General features: G+C 28.6%; 2 protein-coding genes across 6 annotated transcripts in view; one reads left to right on the forward strand and one right to left on the reverse strand.

Annotated features, from left to right (window-relative positions):
* LOC129958492 (inositol polyphosphate-4-phosphatase type I A-like) overlaps positions 1-5,428 on the forward strand; it is a 56,762-nt gene extending 51,334 nt beyond the window's left edge. For all 4 annotated transcript variants that reach the window (XM_056071004.1, XM_056071005.1, XM_056071006.1 and 1 more), the window contains exons 23-24: positions 740-894; positions 3,028-5,428. In XM_056071004.1, the coding sequence (XP_055926979.1) occupies positions 740-894; positions 3,028-3,160 (288 nt within the window). In that variant the 3' untranslated portion in view covers positions 3,161-5,428. The remainder of the gene's footprint in view (positions 1-739; positions 895-3,027) is intronic.
* Positions 5,429-11,076: 5,648 nt separating this feature from the next.
* LOC129959527 (mitochondrial import inner membrane translocase subunit TIM16-like) lies at positions 11,077-18,530 on the reverse strand. 2 transcript variants are annotated; one of them, XM_056072400.1, is made up of 4 exons: positions 18,393-18,530; positions 14,949-15,033; positions 12,920-13,122; positions 11,077-11,310 (listed from the first exon to the last, which is right to left on the reverse strand). In XM_056072400.1, exons 1-4 carry the CDS (start codon positions 18,393-18,395, stop codon positions 11,212-11,214), a joined length of 390 nt encoding a protein of 129 aa, XP_055928375.1. In that variant the 5' UTR covers positions 18,396-18,530; the 3' UTR covers positions 11,077-11,211. The 2 variants fall into 2 exon arrangements, with proteins under 2 accessions (XP_055928375.1, XP_055928374.1); XM_056072399.1 differs by lacking the exon at positions 11,077-11,310 and adding an exon at positions 11,407-12,560.
* Between the last annotated feature and the right edge of the window lie 917 nt (positions 18,531-19,447).

Consider the following 19,447-nt stretch of genomic DNA (forward strand, 5'->3'; position numbering starts at 1 on the left):
TGCATACACTGTCATAATAAAAATTTCATGTTTAAAAACTTGATCTTATTTTTATAATTTTTTAAAATTATTTCTTCCTTCTATATATGTTCTTATTAGTTTTATTGTCAAGTGCATAATTGTTTGTCAAACCATAGCTAAGTAAAAATAATTAATTGAATTGGAAATTTTATAACATTAAAGATGGGGATTTCTTTATTTAGTGGTGGGAAAATAAAGACAATAAAAAAAACTTATGGAGTGAAAAAATAATTTTAATGGCTAATGAAAAAGTATTGATATTTTTTTTGAAAGTGATATTGTTATTTTAGATTTTCTGTTTAACGTGACAAAAAACTTTTAAAATTAAGGTAATTTTTAATTTTATAGAATTACCAGAAAGTCTGCATTTAAAGTCGCTTTGTCATGTCGCTTATTTATGCATTGGGTCGTGAAAATTTTTATTAAAATCACTATATTATAATTTGCAGACTAATTTTTAATTTTAGCTTTATTAATAAGTGTATGGGACCCAAAAACTATGAAACTTCTTTTGCCTCGGTTGTATGCATTAGAAATTTTTATAATTTCGTGTAGTTTTAATTTGATATTTATGTAGAACTGCAGAATTATGAGCACTTGCTAAACGGAATGTTTCATGTTGCTTTCCATGTCTTATTTGACATTCAAATTATGTTTTTTCTTGTAATTTATTTGCTGTAGTTTAAAATACTTATTCTAAAGAATTTTCATATTTTAGATATGTAAATATCTCGGTGGCATCCGATTTACAAGTTGTAAAAGTGCTAAAGATCGAACTTCTATGTCTGTTACATTGGAACAAGCAATGGTACTTATAAATGATTTTAATTTAGACGACAAAGAAATGCCTCGTGTTCTGGAATGCATGAGAAGGTAATATATTATTTCTTTATATATATTTTTTATAAAAAATACACACATTTAATAGTTAAATTAAAAACATCTTAAACTGTGTATTACAATGTAAACGGGTGGGAAATTATCCAGAGAAGTTTTAATAAACTGTTTTATGATTACATTTTCTTTCTTTAATTCAAATAAGACATCTCTCTTGACAGTGTAATATGTAAATTTTCTATCCATTTATGCTTAATTGTAATATATTTAATTTCTACTTTAAAATACTTTTGCAAGTTTTAATTATATTCTTATGCCAAATTGGATAACTTTTAATCTTTTGTGAATAGATATTTTATTACTTTGGAAATAGAATGCATTCTGAAATGTATTAATTTTATATAATTTATAGGTAAATAGCCCCATAAGAAATTTTCTTAGTTTCATTGTCTTAGTATAGTATTGATATTGTCTTAGATCAGTGCTAAGCAAATTATAGTCCGCGGGTCGGATGCGACTCACTTTTAGGTTCTACTAACCTACTGCAGAGTTTAAATTGCCTTAGAATATAAAACAATGATATAATCAATACAGGGTGGGCAAAAAGTTCGTAAAAACTTTAAAATTCATAAAACCCGAAAAAATATCCAAAATGAAAACGGTTTGAAGGTTTAGCATTGATAGGTCACAGGATTTTTTTAAAATAAAAAAAATAATAAAACATAGTGCGCTGGTGCTAATGACTTAGTTGAAAATATACAAATGAGACAGACGATTATAAATACTTACGCTCTTGATCCAGAACCAGTTCTCCGTTGCATGCCATATAAGTGAACAAAGAATCAGCGACTGTTGCACTGTGTGAATTCCAACTTCAGAAAAGTGTGAAGATTGGAAAAGAGCCTTTAACAGTGGCAGGCCTCATAATGCTTGTTCAGTGATTTGAGGAAACTGGATGGCTGGAGGATCGTATAAGATCCGGACAACACAGTCTAAAGCCCCGTTCCAACGACCTGTGAGCGTCTGGAGACAGGCTCACCGTCCCCTCTCTTGTGGTTTTCCAGGGTTCTTTGATGTCTGTTCAGTTTATCGACAGTTTGCGGGAAACTCCAGACCGACATCCACAGGCGAGTATGGTCATACAATGGGTCAGTTGACAGATTTATGACCATATCCGTAAGGCCACAGGTCGTCGGAACGCGGCTTAACGCAGATACGTTCAACGCGCATTGCAGCCGAAATGGAAATATTAGTGTCTGAATCCGCAGCAGAGATTAGCAGTGCACGGGAAGCTGGCAGACGCTTGGGCTTACCACCATGCTGAATACGTAACATTCTTCATGGAGTTCTTAATCAGTATCCATACAAATTACAATCTTGCCATGGACTTTTACCGTCGGATACCGTAAAGAGAAAAGCTTTTGCGAGATGGGCTCTCTCCAAAATTGGGCAATATCCCTACTGAGTCTTTAACATCTTGTGGATAGATGAAGCTCAGTATCGCTCCATGGCTACGTTAGTTAACATTAGCAGACGTTGCAAGTCCCCCTCGGTCTCCAGATATGACACCAGTAAACTTTTGGCTGTGGGGAGATTTAAAGTCCCGTGTGTATCGATCCCCTCCATCCAATCTGCCGAAAGCTGTCATATATACAGACGGATATACTGCCTTCTGCCACTGCTGGATTTGTGACACGCTTGCAATGTGTTATCACCTGTTGTGGTAGACATATGGTACACATACTGCTACAATTAATGATTTGGTAACATTATTTTTGCTATTTACGTGTCTTTTCTTTCCCTTTTCCACCTTTCGGCTACTTTTTGAATTAATTTTTTTTACCTAAAAAAAACTCTCGTGACTTATCAGTGCTAAACCTGCAACCCGTTTTTTATTTTGCTTAATTTTAACTGTTTTATAAATTTTTCAAAGTTTTTATGGACTTTTTGCCCACCCTGTACAATCCCAGTAAGGACCAGATTAGGAGGAACTTTTGGAAATGCAGTCACAGCCATATTCAAGTGTTAAAGAATTTTTTTATATTATCTTTGAATTCTTGTTTCGTTTAATAATAAATTATATTCGAACACCGATTTTTTTTCTCCTTTTGACCTAATTTTAGAAGGTTTTCATATCTCTGTCTTAGATTATTATTATTATTATTGCAGTGAAGGAACTCGCCGCGAAAACACTTTGAAAAATACTGGCGTAAGAAAATATCATTTCAACAGTCTTCAGTTAATGACTCTTCCAAGACTATATCGCCCTCCTCCTGGAACATACGGAAATGTTGAATCTTGATAAAATTTTAAATATAACAATTTTTTTTCATGTATTGATTATCAAAAACCTACAAATGCTGATGTTAAGAAATCAAAATTGTTGTATATTTGTTAAACATTTAACATACTAACTACCTTTTAAAATATTACTGTAAGGCTGGTTCTTAAAAAGATGTTTTTTATTAAGATTTGGAGAATCTTTTTATTTGTTTTAGAACGTTTTGTATTTGTACTTTTAAATTGGTGCATTTTTGTAAACATTTATTGCATCACTTTGGTATTGAATATCTTTTATTATTTCGTTAAATATTGGAATTATTTATTTAGAATTGCCACTTCCTATTAAAAATAGACACAGAATCTGTCATTAATCATATTTATTTTGTGACTGACAACTATGGGTGTATTTTAAAGGCTTAAATTTTAAATTCTGGAAAATAATTATAGAACCTCTAATATTCTTAGTAACATTTTGGGGGAATCTTTATGAAATTATCCATTAATACCTTATTTATAATTAACTAAGCTTTCATTAGCACTGGATAAAAAATGTAATATGCATTTTTAACTCTGGCATAAATCAGATGTTCAAAATTCAGAAGCTTTATATTTAGATCTGTGGATTTTCAAATTGTCCTTTTTAACGAAAATATAGTCTGCTTTGAATCTCAATATTATGACATCAGATTCAGGATATTTCAGAATCGTTGGTGGACAAATTGTTCATTTTTTGTTGTTGTTGTGAAATGAAGTAAAAAAGTAAAACATTTAAGAATAAATATTATGAAGTAATTTCTTCCAGAGTTGTAAAGAGACAGCATTTGTTCGTAAATAGTGTTTTTTTGTTTAGATTTCACACTTGCAGAAATTTAAAGAAATAATAACGATTTTTTTTTTTTTTTCATCTTGCTATCCTTCTAATGTTGAAGTTATTACCTTTTCTACCTAAGAAAGTAAGAAAATTATATAAAATGTATGTAATCGTATTTTTTTTCTGTCAAGAATTTCAGAATTATACAAAATAATGATGAACTGAATTTTAGAGTTAACTTTCCTATATGCTGACATATATATTTACATTTTTATACATTATTGATTTGTAATACCTCTATCATTACTTTTATTATAGTAAAATATAATAAAGTTGAAATGAAATTCAATATATCTAATTGAAGAACCTGCTCATTTTCCATGTATTTTTTCAATATTTGTAGAGCATAGAGAATACTGAAAGTTTTTATTATTAGCCATTCCAATTTAAAAAGCATTTCTTTTTTAAGAATACTGCAAATACGCAACATCAATTAGTATTAAAGATCATAAAAATGATTTAGTCAAAAAAAAATTATCAAATGCAAAAAATGAATTGTATTTATTATATAATTAAATCTAGTATAATACTGAAATTCTGGGTGACACAATTTGCCACCTAAAATACAATGTTTAAAAGGAAATAATTGATTGAAAGAATAATTTTTTTTAAATTATGGAAATTAAGAATTATATAAATCATTAAGTAAAATAAATGACATAAAATACATAACGAACTTTTTAGAAAGTGCCAAATATTATGAAGATTAGAAAATTATTTAAAAATGCAGAATATAATGGTGAGCTTTTCCCTCTTAATAATTTTAATGTCATGTTTAAAAGGCGCATATTAATTTTGGTAGATTTGCTTAAGTTTTTTTATATCCGAGATATACCGCATTTATCACTCATGCCATTCGTATGTGCCAAAATTTTTTAATTAGCAATATATTATAAATGTGCCAAACAGATGATATTAAATAAATACCGATGACGTACAGGTTTTATGAAACTTCAAGACTTGATATCTAAATTTTATCTCTTATGCTATTTAGAGTATGTGGCAATTCATGTAAATGTTGTAAATATTTCCTTGAGACTTTGATTTTTTTATTTTTTTTATGCATATATAATATTACAGAAGTGCAATAGAAACTCAAAAATATTGTAAGGTATAAATTCCTAAATATTACACTTTTGAAAAGACCTTTGTCTTTATAGATAATAAAATCATGAGCCAACTTATTAAAGATAGGAATTGCACATTTTGTCTATCTGATTCAGTGTTATTTACTATCCATTTAACTTGGAAAACTAAGCTTTCAGATTTTACAGATCTTTAATTTAAAAAAAAGGAATTCTATGTATAAAATTTATTCTTTTTGCGTTTACAATTATTTTTTCCAAATCCTTATGCTTAAAAAAAAAAGGGTAATAATTATGTACTTAGTTTCTGACAGGCTATTGTTTTATAATGGTTAAGATTTGGAATTTAATTTGAATAACAATTTGATAATTAAATGAACATTTTTCATTTACTTTTTTTTTTGTAAAAATAAAATGTACTTACACACAAATGACTCTTGTTTTATTTTAATGCATCTTTTTACTTGACTGTATGTTCTAGCATACTTTGAAATAGAAAATCTGTTTTGTGAAATGATAAATAATGTTTTTTTTATTGTAAGACGTTTCTATCAATAATTAATTGATTTAGCCAGTAAATGACGCAGAAATATTGATTTTTGATTGTAAAAAACGGAAATTAAACGTTCCTTATAGCCACATGGAATGAAATCTGCTATATTCAAGTATGAAAATTATATTTATAATGATTTAATCATTTTAATAATAATATTTATAAATTATATAAATTTTCTTATTTTATTTATTAAAAAATGCTACTTTATCCTGTTACGTTCAACCTTTTAGATTTTCATCCAAGAGTTTTTTTGTAATGTACGTGTTCTAAAATATTTATACGCCATCTATGACCGTTCATACTTTTGCATTATAGTTTTATAAATAGTTTCCTGAAAATTATTTTTAGAAACGCTGCATGGATACTTTTGCACAGGAAATTAGGCAATTGCTTGCTTTGCCTGTTTAAAAATCCGGCCCTTTATCCCTCCTACATAAGAATTCTGGACCTTGAACAAAGCCGTGAAAGCCACGAGTACCCTGTTTTATATATTTTCAGGGTCCTGTACATGAGCAAATTGTGCTTCGTAGTTTAGTGGGGAAAAACATCGAGTATGTATTTTTTACGCTTTTCTATCGACTAACTGAAATCAAACTCTGTCACGGAAATACGATTGTAGCAACAAATTTAATTTTTCTAAGCGTTTGTGTTTTTGAGTTATCTGGTTTATATGTTTACGAATGTAGCTATCAACCTGTAGTCGGATATGGTTTAAAATTTAATACGTATACATTTTAGAAGTTAAAACTGGGTGCTTACTTTTATCCATCTAGTTTTTTACGTTTTTGAAGTCATAGTGTTTACTTGCTCTTGGACAGACAGGCAATTTTTCTGTGAATGTATTCTGTTCGAATTTTGATAATCTACAAATTTTGTGTGAAGATCACAAATCAATTTCCGCATATCTATTTCAATACGTTTTTGAATTAAAAGTAGACAGAACTCTATAATTCCAGAGGTATGTTTTTTGGACTCGAGAAAGTCTGAAAGGTGAGGATTCGTCAAAAAATCAAGGTCGAGTTTTTTTATTGTTACAGTACTTTCTCTTTGTATACTTTATATCAGAGAAAGTAAAAACTTGGAATATACGAGTGGATATTTCCTCCTTTCAATTAGTAATTGGTTATTATTATTCATAAATGGCCTCCAAAACACATTCTGGTAGTGAATTAAGGGGGGGGGGAATTTAGCAATTTCGCTTAAACTGGCTAAGAAATAAAGAGTAAGATGAGAAAAAAATTGTGAGATATAGAAAAGAATGATTGAATTATAAGACAGCAAAACCGTTTCAGAAGAAAACAGTCTCAACTAGATCATTTCAAATGAGATAATCTCCAATTCTGAAGGGGGGGGGGATGATCTCGAGCTGAGTCATTTCATAATAGTTAATCATTCTGATTATCTTAATTAAGTCTGCACATCTACTGCAAATGATATATTTAATTATACTAATGTTGGAATGCAAATAATTTATGAGGATTAAAAAAAATGGCGTTCAAATTTCCGCTCAGACATGATTTTTTATGAGTTTGTTGAATATGAACCTCAAATGATTGACTGAAATAACAAATTTCCCTATACAGATGATGGAAGTCACTTCTCATCAAAATGGAATTTTTAAATTCACCCAAACGGAGAAAAAAGTGCAGACGATGCTTATTGAATAGTCAATATAAGGACTCGCAGTTTTGTTTCTCGTGTCTTTTTGTTTTTTCAAAAGACGAAAAATTCCCATCCTCTGATTTTGAAAGAAAGATTTAATAATTGGAAACATTTAAACGCATTCATTCGTGTTCATGAAACATTAACACTCATATATCGAATGGAAATAATTAGAAATTCAACTGAAAAAAATTGATTGTTCTATTGATGCAAACATCCAAAAATGCATGCAAATAGAAACTTAAAAGTGAGCACTGTTTTCAAAATTATTGTGGATGTAATTCTTCGTTGTGCCAGGAATTTGAAAATCTGACTAAGCTGCGCCACACATCTGATTAAAAATATAAAACCATGTAAGTAAAATTCATAAACATACCACAATGAAATAAGATAAAAACATGAAACAAATGTATTAACAGCAGCGTTTAAGAATGGCTTGTGCCAGGAAGTAATTACTTTTAGAAGTTACCGATTCGATTAGCGATAATAGTGGCGTATTTTTGAATACTTTGAAAGTTGCTAGTCTTTATAATTTTCAACTGCTTAAGGATGAAGAAAATTTTAAAAGCAAAACACATGTTTGAAGCTATTTTTCTACAATTCAGAATGAGCCTATAAGAATTTTGGGAAAAAATGGTTATTTTTGAATGAAATGGAAAAATAAATAGAAAGTGAAATCAAAATAATGAGTGAGATGGAAAACAGATTCCAAATTTAGCACTCCATTTCATCTGACTTCAGTTCCCTTCCAGAAAACGCTTTAAATGAAAGTTCAGCAACGTATTTTGAAAAATAAGCAGCTGATTTTGGTGCCAAATATAGCAGAGATTTTAAAACGGTGGACTTAATGAAATAACTGCTTTCACGTTTCAGGCGAAAGATCTCGTGAGAAAAATTGGCATCTTTTCCCATATGAATATTTTGAAGATTATTTCAAAATATGAGTTGAGTTGCTTATCTAAATATGTCTATATAACAATGCTTTGTGGATATTTTTGACAATGTTGGCGAGTGAAGCATCTTGCGAATGCAATTTCATTAAATGAAAAGTAAAAACTATTTAAGGTCGAGAATAGGTGAAATGTGTCCATCAAATTCATCTACAGGCAGAATACAAAAAAGCATCAAAACTCAATATCAAAATCAATAAGTTTGCTTCACTTAGAGCAAAGGAATTTAAATTAAATTATGAATAAAACACAATTCACTTGAAAGGATATTTTCCTCTAACAGGTACGAAAATTGTTAATAAATTTATTGTACGTATTTTTTCATCAAGAGAGCTAATTAAAACATTTTTCAAGAATATGTCATTTTTATTCAACCTACACACAAAATTTTAAAATTTGCTAGATATGTGTATTAAAAAAAATTGCAGAAAGACAGTTTTTTGGCTTGTCGAGGGGGTAAAAAATTAACAAAAAATGTAGTTTTTAGTGACTGAGGAGCAGTTTCGGCAAGCAAGCAGCAAGGGTGCAGGACCACCTCTGTACAATCTGAATTCATTCCGACAATACTAAAACCTCTCTTATCGTTTTATTTTTATTTGCTGTATTCCTTTCTCCATGCCATCCACAACTTATAATAAGCCACTGTGTATGAAAACTGATTAAATTCCGTTTATTACTTTATTTTTTTTAAAACTTTAGATGTCAGTCATTGTCTGATTATCGCTGTCCATGACGTCTACGAATGTTGTATGGATGGCAGTTATTACATTGAAGTATTCTCTGTATTGCCATTTAGTCGAATATTGAGTTCTGAACTGACTGTCCGTACACTAGCACGAGGCCAACTGTCAATTACTGTATAATACTTTCTTCCAGGAGAAGTATTATGTAGTTTGAAATTGTGGCTGAATTGTTCTTAAAATATATTTCCTAGAAAGATGGTGGGAATTTGATTTGGAAAACTACATTAGTATTTTTCTGCAGTTAGACCTGCAATGCGAGTGCATATGTCATAAATCATCAATATTTCAAAGTGTTCCTTATTAAAATATTTAATTCCTTTTAACCCTTGTACACATTTGAATACTATCATTCGGTTGATATTTCATATCCACCAAACCAAGGCAAAGTTGGGTTCTTTGAATCTCACAACGTTTGCGCCGTCTACTTATTTCTAGTCATAACAGAAAGTGTCATCATTTCTTTTAAGAAGAGATTAGAAATTTACCACGAACATTTAAAATCGTATAATTATATATTAATTTGGATAATACTCACAAAATGACTGAAGATAAGGATCTCAAACGTTGCAAAACCTTAAATGCGGCCCCCCCAGGACAATATTGACTGCATTGATTCATTTAATGAAATCGAAGTCTCGTCGAGTTTTGCTTTCCAGGATCACACAATTATAATACATATTTAAAATAATTTACTTGAATTGTATCTAAATTTTGTTACTGTTCTGAAAAATATATTGTCCTTAACAATTATCATCACATCTTGTAAAAAAATCTTATCAAGTTCAATAAAAAATTACTGACTTTTATTTTAAAAAATCAATTTTTTATTGAAAATAATGAAAAATTATTTGGGATCCAGTATTAGTCAATAAAGATTAGACATTTTATTTATTAGGTCCGAAAAAGATTTTTAAAAAGTAGTTTAGTTTAGTTATATTAACGTCCCGTTTAAAGCAACACTAGGGCTATTTTGGGACGGACCTCGTAATTTTGAACCTCGGTCAGATGACGAGGACGACATCTGAGCTGGCACCCCCTTCTCCACACCAGCGGGAGGACTTTAAAAAAGTAATATTAACGTTTTGTTATAAAACATGTAAGAAATTAAAATAAATCATATATTCTAATAATTTTATGTATCGTTTTTTAGAATTAATTTATTAATAAGTATTTTTGTGATTGAAATACTATGATTAAAAGCATGAAACTGTGTATGTACAAAAGAAACATTTTAATAACTTGCACTTTAATGTAAAAGCATGGTGGCCATACAAAAATGCAATTTTTAAAACTTTCTATCATCAATCTCCACAGTTGCCAAAATGTATTCAGACAATGGCTCACCTTTTTTAAGTGAATTTAAGAGACTGAAAGTATACATTAGGTGGAATGTTTAGAGAAATAAATGCTTGTTCTACTTTTTTGTGCTACCCTGCACAGTTGAATAATTCTTCAAATGTGTTTCAAACATTTTTATACTTATAATAATAATATCAGCCTATAGTCCAATGTTTATACATTTTATGTAAATAAAAAGCTAATAATCTTGTCAAATTCTTAATAAATAATAAACAAATGGGTGACAAAACGCAGTACTCGCGTTGGCAATCTTTTGTAAGAAAAGCATATTTTTAAGTTCTTTAAAAAGTCTGATGTACTGGATTAATTAATAAATTGTCATTCACCACTTCGTTTTGAGAACGTTAAAAATATTTATTTCGAACCTATCTTTTACTAAAAACATTAAGTACGTTTTCAATTAAAATGTTGTTTACTACTATCATAATTAGACTTTTTATATTTTTATCCATAAGCTTCAAAAAATGGTGCTAAGTAGTAAAATAGTGAATAATTTCATATATTATGCATTAAAATTTTAAAAAATGCAGACATTGTGCTCCACTAAATCTAGCCTAAAAATATTAGCACATTTTAATATAGTCTAAAATTTAATAAATTCTGAATCTTTAGGGTTTTTTTTTTTTTTTTTTTTCCAATTCATAGGTTTTTTTCTGCCTTTTAAGGAGGTAATCTAGCAAATTTTGTCTAAAAAAATAAGTACATCAAATAATAAACATACTGTTTTTTATTAACTACACAAAATCTGTACAATGTAGAATTGTTATATTTGAGAACATCATTTATCTACAATGCATAACAAAATAGCAGATTCCCTTTATCTACATAATTTGTTTTTAAAAGTTCATTCTGTTCGTGCAGATTCATTTGGATATTTCTTATTTTCTTTATCTTGATTTTGTAGTCTAAATTCTTCATCTAATCGTTCTTTAGCTCTGAATACCTGCAATTAAAAATTTAACAGATTATAACTTATATGTTATAGGAGTTGATATAAAAATAAAACTCCAATGAAAAAAACTAAACTTCAAAGCGAATTATGCAGCTGTGGCAGCAACTTATGAATTGAAAAAAAGAAAAAAAGAGAGACTTTCTTTTTGCATTTTTCAGTTATTACAGAAAATCTGAAAATTAATCAATGCAGTGAATGAGTTTTCTAAGATTATCATATTCACCATGAAAATTTTTTTATACTGGTTTCACCAATGAATTACAATTTAATACATGTATCATAAAATACCATGTATTACAAGATACTGGAAAACTAATCATAGCTAACTTTGCTCTCAAAGTAAAGCTGTTTTAATACTCCCTCACCCCAAACACAAATAAAGATGAAAAGACATAAAAAAATAATTTTTAATTTTCTTAATAACATATCAATTCTATAAACACAATCATGAGTAAAAAGAATCTCATCCATTTTCAGGTTATAATTTATTATGAGTAGGATGTTATAATTTTTTGAATATTAAAATAGCATAATTAGTGATTAATTTTTAACCTAGGAAACACACCAACTTGTAAAGAGTTTTTATAACTATCGGGTAATAAACACTTTAGCAAGTAATGTAAAATCATAGCACTTAAACCCCATATGCGATATTCACCCACAATGTATACTGGCATAGCATAACCATGTTTGTAACGAGTGTAAAAATTATTGGTTGGATCACATAAAGATTCAAGAGACACTGCAAAAACGTATTCTACTTCATCTTTGTTAACAATAAAATCTTCCACACGTATATCTCCAATGAAAGCAACTACAGGTGTAATTGTAATACTCCCTGTTCTTGATGGAAAAGTTGGCATTTTAGTCCATATTTCAACATCTGATGATAAACCAATCTCTTCCTGGGTTTCACGCAAAGCTACATCAATGGAATTTTTATCAGAAAGTTCTTTCATTCCTCCAGGAAAACTAGCATCACCCTTGTTTCTACCCATTTTCACAGATCGCATAGTTAATAACACAGAAGGTTCTTCCTTTACTCTGCATAGTGGAATTAATACAGATGCTTCTCTTGCTGTTTTATTAGTAACAAAATCTATTTTCAGTTTTTTCATACATTTAATGAATTGCTCTTTGGAAGATTCTGAAAACACATCCCTAGAAGCTAACACTGAGAAGAAACGCTGTTCGTGCAATATATACCCACAAGCTCTTGTTGGCCAAGAGGACAATATACCCTGACAAAGAAAGGAAGAAAACTTCATGATTGTGCAAGAAAAATATGTACTTTTAATTTTAAAGCAATAACTTAAAGAATAATATATAGTATCAATTGAAATTTAAAAAAAAAAAAAGATAGTAACAATACAACAAAAGCAAGCTATATTTAGAGATCTTTATGAATTTTTTGACATGATAAACTTCTATTCAATCTCAAAATCTCATTTCAATAAATCTCAATGTCATTTATCTACCTTTGAATTTTTCTTTGGCACTCAAATATAAATAAAAGGTAATTTAAAGAAACTTTATAAGAAATTGATCTTATAAATAATTTAAGACACTTCGAATTCAATTAAGCAGCAATATCTCTTACTTTGCTTTGGAGATACAGACTACCTCCTTTGCTCTTGTCATTGACTGAAAATAAATGTTCAAAGTTTTTCTTGATTAATTCTGGATCAAGCTCTTGTACATTCAATATATTTTTAGCTTCTTCTAATGTGATCCCAGTTTTTATATTTGTTTCTGCTTGCGCCCTTGAATTACCACCACCTTTTTGTGCGGCAGCTTGTGTTGCTGAAGGAAAATTAATTGTTTAGTAATAATCAAAAAGCTAAAACAGTTTATACCTATTAGCAATAACTATCAACAAAAGTTTCAGGAAACTCTGTATTTATATGACGACTGAAAAGTTACTGGAAAATATTCAAAAAATAAATATGCACAGAAAATATCAATATCTACACATATTATAAAATATCTTCATTCAAAATTAATTAGAAAATGAACCATTACATTTTAAATAAAAATCGAATACGATTTTTTTTTCTCCTTTATTAGAAGAAGCAATTTATTTACTATTATTTTTTTGTTGATTCAGAAGTTTCACAAATTACAAGTTAAAAAGAAGCAGTTTTATTTTGAACCAGCAAATATCTATGATTTTGAAAAGATAGATCTATCTTTTACATATCATATTTTGAAGCTGTATTAAAATTATTACAAGTAGAAAATACAAAGCCATGTTATTCTAAAATAATATTTAGACAAAGATTTAGTGCTAACTAATTTATGCTATTTTAATGAACATTGTTTTCCAAATGATATTGTTGTGATTATCAACAAGACAATTAAAATCCTAAGTGAGAACAAAAATCACCACAATTAATAACTCTATTGAGTCTTCTTTATCGAGAAAAGATAACATTTAAAAATAGCTTTAATAATCTTATTAGCCTTTATACAATAAAATCTTTTTTTTATAGAAATGTTAATCCATTTTCAAGATTGTTAAACTACTTTTTGTTGTAAAAGTTAAAATTTTCATGATCAGGTTTGTTTAGATTATTCTAAATATAAATTTAATAAAATGAAAAATTTATATTCACAACAAAATACTTATTAATATGCATATGTTAAATAATAATGTAATTGACAAAAAATTATACTTAATCATCAGATATACAAATGTGCAATTTATATAAATGCACACTTGAAGCTAAAGTCTAAAAACCAACATTCCAATAAATAGCTAAAGTCCCAAGAAATATAATTGCTTTTTTTTTTCTATTTAGTTACATTTACACTAATTAATGCATAATAAGCAGAAAGTTCCACAAATATTAAAATAAAATGATTTTTTTTAAAAAAATAAAGCCTTTTCAGCCTCCCCCTAAAATAGAAGAGCAGGAAGAACAGAGAGGAAAAGTGGCCATATTCAAATGTTCCAGTGATCAGGGAAGATCCCTCATTTCTGCTGATCTAATAACACAGTTTTTCTTCTATTTATATGTCATTCCAACATGCACACTAATTGACATTTCAAATAATTTTAAGTTGTAATAAAGAATAGTTTTTTTTTTTTTTTTTTTTTTAAACCTTAAGGTCAGATGTAATGCTCCGAAAACAGTTTACACCAACAAATTACAGTAATAAAATAGCATTAAAAATGATCAATTTAATTTACATAGAGTCATCCAATTTCATACAGGTAATGTTAACAATAGAATAAAAAGATTTTTGAAATCATTTCAGAAAATACAACAGCTTTGCAGCTCCAATGGGCAAAGATGCCAATGCAACTATCAGATTTCTCTCTTGTACATATACAAATGTACATAACAAAAACTTCAGTGATTTATCTGCTTATTCCTGTCTAAGGGTTCATTTTAAAAGAATAAATGATACAACATTTAACAAAAGCATACTAAGGAACAGACAGTTTTGAGTACACCAAACTCTCATAATATCAGATAATTTCATTTTATTCAGGTTACTTTTGTTCAAGACAACATATTTAAGGCAACATTTTAAATCAAGCTAATTATCAAAAATATCTAATTAATATATATATAGTTATAGTTACTTCTACTGCAAAAATCATTTTCAATGAAACAAATTACCTGCATATTCTTGCTTAAGGGCTCGAGCAAATGCCCGACTAATAACCTGAGCTCCCAAAACAACCGCTTGTGCTATAAATTTGGCCTGAAACCATGAAAACATTAATAGTTAAAGCAATTATAGTAAATAATAATAATTAATAACTATTTTTAAAAACTCAACATTTTATACCTCTGCCAGATCAAAATAAAATTCATTTCACAAAGTAATCAAGCTATTTTTAATTAGAACTTGATTTACCATTCTATAATATATGCAGGGTGATCAGTGAAGTCCTTTAAATTCAAAATGGCATCTTGTATAACCAGGTTAGTAACATTTACTTATAGTAAAGTGATTATGCTGTATTTATTGAGACAGGTTACAACACCCATAGTGACAACAAAATAAGGAAGTTATGAGAAATAAAGGAGATTGCCAAAAAGTCCAATTAAGAAAATGCATAACACATCATAATAAAAACAAAGGAAAAAATTTCACGGAACTATCTGTAAAATTGTTAGTGAAATTTGTTAATTAAAATTATGAACTTTCAATGACTTGAAAAGGGTTTGTCTAAAATTGAAAAATATATTCTTCAGTATTATCAAAAGAGTTTTTCTGAGTTAAGCAATGGTCAAATCAAAATTAAGCAACAAAGAAAGTAACAAATATAACTTTTTTTTTTTAATCTAAAAAAATGCACTTGGGAAAAAAGGGAGGTGTAATCTATGGATACAATTTAGCATTACCACTGTAATATAGGTTTATACTAATTCCCTGGATATATGAGATACCATTTTGAATTTTACCAATCACCCTATATATATATATATATATATATAAAAAGAAATCTTGATATCACTGTTAATCAGATAAAAAAACAATTACTTTTAATTTGTTACATTACTAAGATTACTCCTTGAACATACATCTGTTTTAAATCAAACAATTAGTAATTAAAGAAGAGAAGAAATCAAAGATGGGTACTCATTAAAAAAAGTACCCATAAAACTAGAGTTTTAGAAAGAGACAGTCTTTAGATAATGCCATTTGTTAAAATTAGCAAATAGAAGTAATGATTTAATGTCTGCAAGTGAAGAATTAATTGATCTAAATTAATGCAATTATAGATTACATTTTAAATAATAATGAGAAATTGCCCTCTTGAAAAAAGAATTTAAAAAGAAAAACAAACATTACAAAATATGCTAAACAATCATTCTAAATTATATCCACATCTCTTTACAGAAAAGTGATTTAGTTGTATTACTTCAAATTTAAAATAATAAGCAAAACTGAATTCTAATCTTATTTCATTTTAAATTTGAAACAAAATTCTGAAAATTATTTTAACAGTAACAAAAAATTTTAAAAGCAGCAATAAGAACATGTTACGTTTAAAAATCTATTTGCTCCTATGCAGATTGTCCATCAAAAATGCAATACCATCTTATCTTTACACTTTTTTATACCACTGAATGCTGCAAATTAAATGAGAAAAAATCTATAACTTTCCAATCAACTTGATATTTTTTAGGTTAATTACAATGAGGCTTTTGAGAACCCCCCCCCCTCTAACAGTCTGATTCGATCAAGATTTTACAAGGAGACAAACTTTTTCATTTACCCTTTCATCTCGATATCTGATAGAAAATTTTCATTTTAAAATCAAGATTAAAAAAATGTAGTAAATAAATTGATCAGTATTTATATCAAATATCTGAAATGTCAGAATGTAAAAGTCGTAAAATTCCTTATATAAGTGTGAGAATGCTGTAGACCAGTAGCTCCATCTATCAAAAACTCAATGTATCTATTTTTTTTAATCAAGAACAAATCAAATATGATATCTTTTATTAGTAATATTTACAATAAAGACAACTAAAAATGTCTTGAGAAGTTGCAGACTGCATATAGATTTCTAATGAAAGTAACAACTCAAGATTATTGATATAAATATTTACACAACAGTAAACAACAATCAATGAAAATAATATAAGAATTTAAGATAATCATACAATATAAACAGTGCATATGATATTCATCATGGGATGCATTCAGCCCACCAAGAATATCTTTGAAACCCAGCACACATAATAGTATACAACAAAATGATTAGTAAAAATTTCATAGCCTAATATTTAAAATTTCTAATAATACATAATTATTAATAACAAACCACAACATTCGACATTGCCGTTTACTAGTGATGTTGCAACGAAAAACCATTTGTTCGACAAATATTCTAACAGCCAATCATAAAATAATACTAACTGTTCAAACACAGACATATGAAATGATTTAATTTTTGGACGGCCTCATCGGGCAACCAATTATTTACATTAAAGGAAGGAAATTAGTCTTCTATCTGATCTAGAATTACTGACATTTACCTTGGGTCAGTTTTGATAGCAATTATTATAAACAAACCTATTAGTACAAAGTGTCCAACAACATTGTTAATATATCCTTACAATATTATCTGGCATTCAGAATATTGAGGAACATCGTGAAGATATTGAAAAATATCTTATGATAATCGGGCAGCAGAGAAAAGAGAGTGAGTGTTAGGTAAGAAAAAATTAATTTTACAGTTGTCCTTGCCCTTTTTTATACAGTCTTTTCAAAATAAAAATATGCTTTCACAGAAATAGATGTTTTTGCTTATTTTCAGCCCATTTAAGGTTGGACATTTATTTGGCTTGTGCTAGCTCTCGTAGACATTTGTCTACGAGATGCTAAATATAGAAGTATATTATCAGAGTCCAAAATCTCCTTATATATTTTTTATCACTTTGGTCATATGAAATAGTCTGATTGATTTAAAACTTATAATATTCAATGAAAAAGTGCCAGACTTATTTTGGCATTTTATAATCATGATTAAGAGCAATTTCCATTGTTCAAATTAAAATTCAGTTACATAAAAGAAAACACAAGTGATGAATTCAAGCCGTACCAAGGTAAAAGACTAAAAGTAAAATAAACTGCTAAAACTAAAGACATTAATTAGGAATACATATGCTGACGAGAAAAACATTTTACACTTTTTTAACGCCAATTCTGAGTACATCATTAATTTAAATTTCACGACAAGGATTTAATAAACCTGTTTGGAGTCGACAAATGATAAATATTCACTTACTGCGTTTATCCTTAAAAGAATATAATCATATATATAATGCCTTAGAGTTATTTTGGATCGCTTTTATCAGATACACGTCAAATGACGCAACAATATATTGCAAGATTCAACATCAGATAAAATATCTCGATGTCTCCATATAACTGAAGCAGATTAATAAACATAAGTGCAGATTTTATTCCAGATGCATTACTTACACTTTCAATAAAGAGATTGAAATTTCAAAACACATGATTTACATAACTAATGAATGAAAAGGAAAAATATGCTTATAGAAATTTAATGGATGTATAACATATTGAAAAACACAACATACCATGCTCAACTTTCACTATATAAATATTGATCTAAAAAAAATTAACAGGAACTGTTTAAAATTCGCTCTAAAAGTATTTTCGAGCAATCATTCGTAGTGCAGTGAAATTCCGAACAATTTCTAAACAAACCCATGTGCCTTTTGTGTTGCCAGATGAATAAAATTAAAAGTATATTTCTCTTTTACTTTTTGATTGAGTGACATAATTGTCATGTGGTGTTTGTATTGAGAATCTGTTTTAATGCTTTCAATAGTGTTTTATTTCCTGAACCACTTATTAATAGTGTTTTATTTCGTGAAATACTTATATCAAAGCGTTTAATGCTCTGTGGTTCAGTTTTCAAACCATTTAATGACGGAAGTATATTATTAAACTTTAAATATACATTTTCTTCATTAAGTGCTTTAAAATTTAATAAAAGTATTAATTAGAAAAACTAATATATTCCTTGATATAAGTGTTTCAGGAAATGAAATCACTATGCTTGAAAAGAGCATAGCGATAAAGATTTAAAATCTACTAATAAAAAAAGATTTTAAAATTCTGTCTAGTCGGTGATTGCCGATTCAAACAGAATAAGCGGAAATGGCGAATGTATTAGTTTTTTAGGATAAATACTTGTGACATCGCGGTCTCACAAGCAAATATATTGACGCATTTTAGTTTAGTTATACTTATGTCCTGTTTCGAAGCAGCACGGAGAATGTTTTGGAAATTGACTGTAATTTTTACCTGTCATCAAATGACTAGGACGATACCAAAGTCGCATCCCCCCTCCTCCTTTCCAAACTTCCGCTTACTATCGGGATTGACTTTTGGACCCGATTGATTTAACGTGCACCACTTTCATCACGGTTCGTTGTTGAAATCGGGGTTCGAAAATGGAATCATCCGGTCCCAAAGTTGAGACCTTATAACCAGAACACTGTGAACATATAATGGTGTATGTCATCCAAACTAGGAAGGCGACAAATATTTGCGAATTGTTATTCTTCATGCAATATCAAAAAATTATATTTGCAAATGATAAATACTATTGATTGGAGGGTGTGAT

Source organism: Argiope bruennichi, chromosome X1, assembly GCF_947563725.1.
Source record: "Argiope bruennichi chromosome X1, qqArgBrue1.1, whole genome shotgun sequence".
Lineage (NCBI taxonomy): Eukaryota > Metazoa > Arthropoda > Arachnida > Araneae > Araneidae > Argiope > Argiope bruennichi.

Bases quoted from the DNA above. Each gene is read 5' to 3' on its own strand.
- LOC129959527 (XM_056072399.1), bottom strand. The intron at 13,123-14,948 runs GTAATTTGTTTC...ATTTTCCTTCAG, and splicing joins CCTTAAGCAAGAATATGCAG to CAACACAAGCTGCCGCACAA. The intron at 12,561-12,919 runs GTAAGAGATATT...TTTCTTTGTCAG, and splicing joins GTCTGTATCTCCAAAGCAAA to GGTATATTGTCCTCTTGGCC.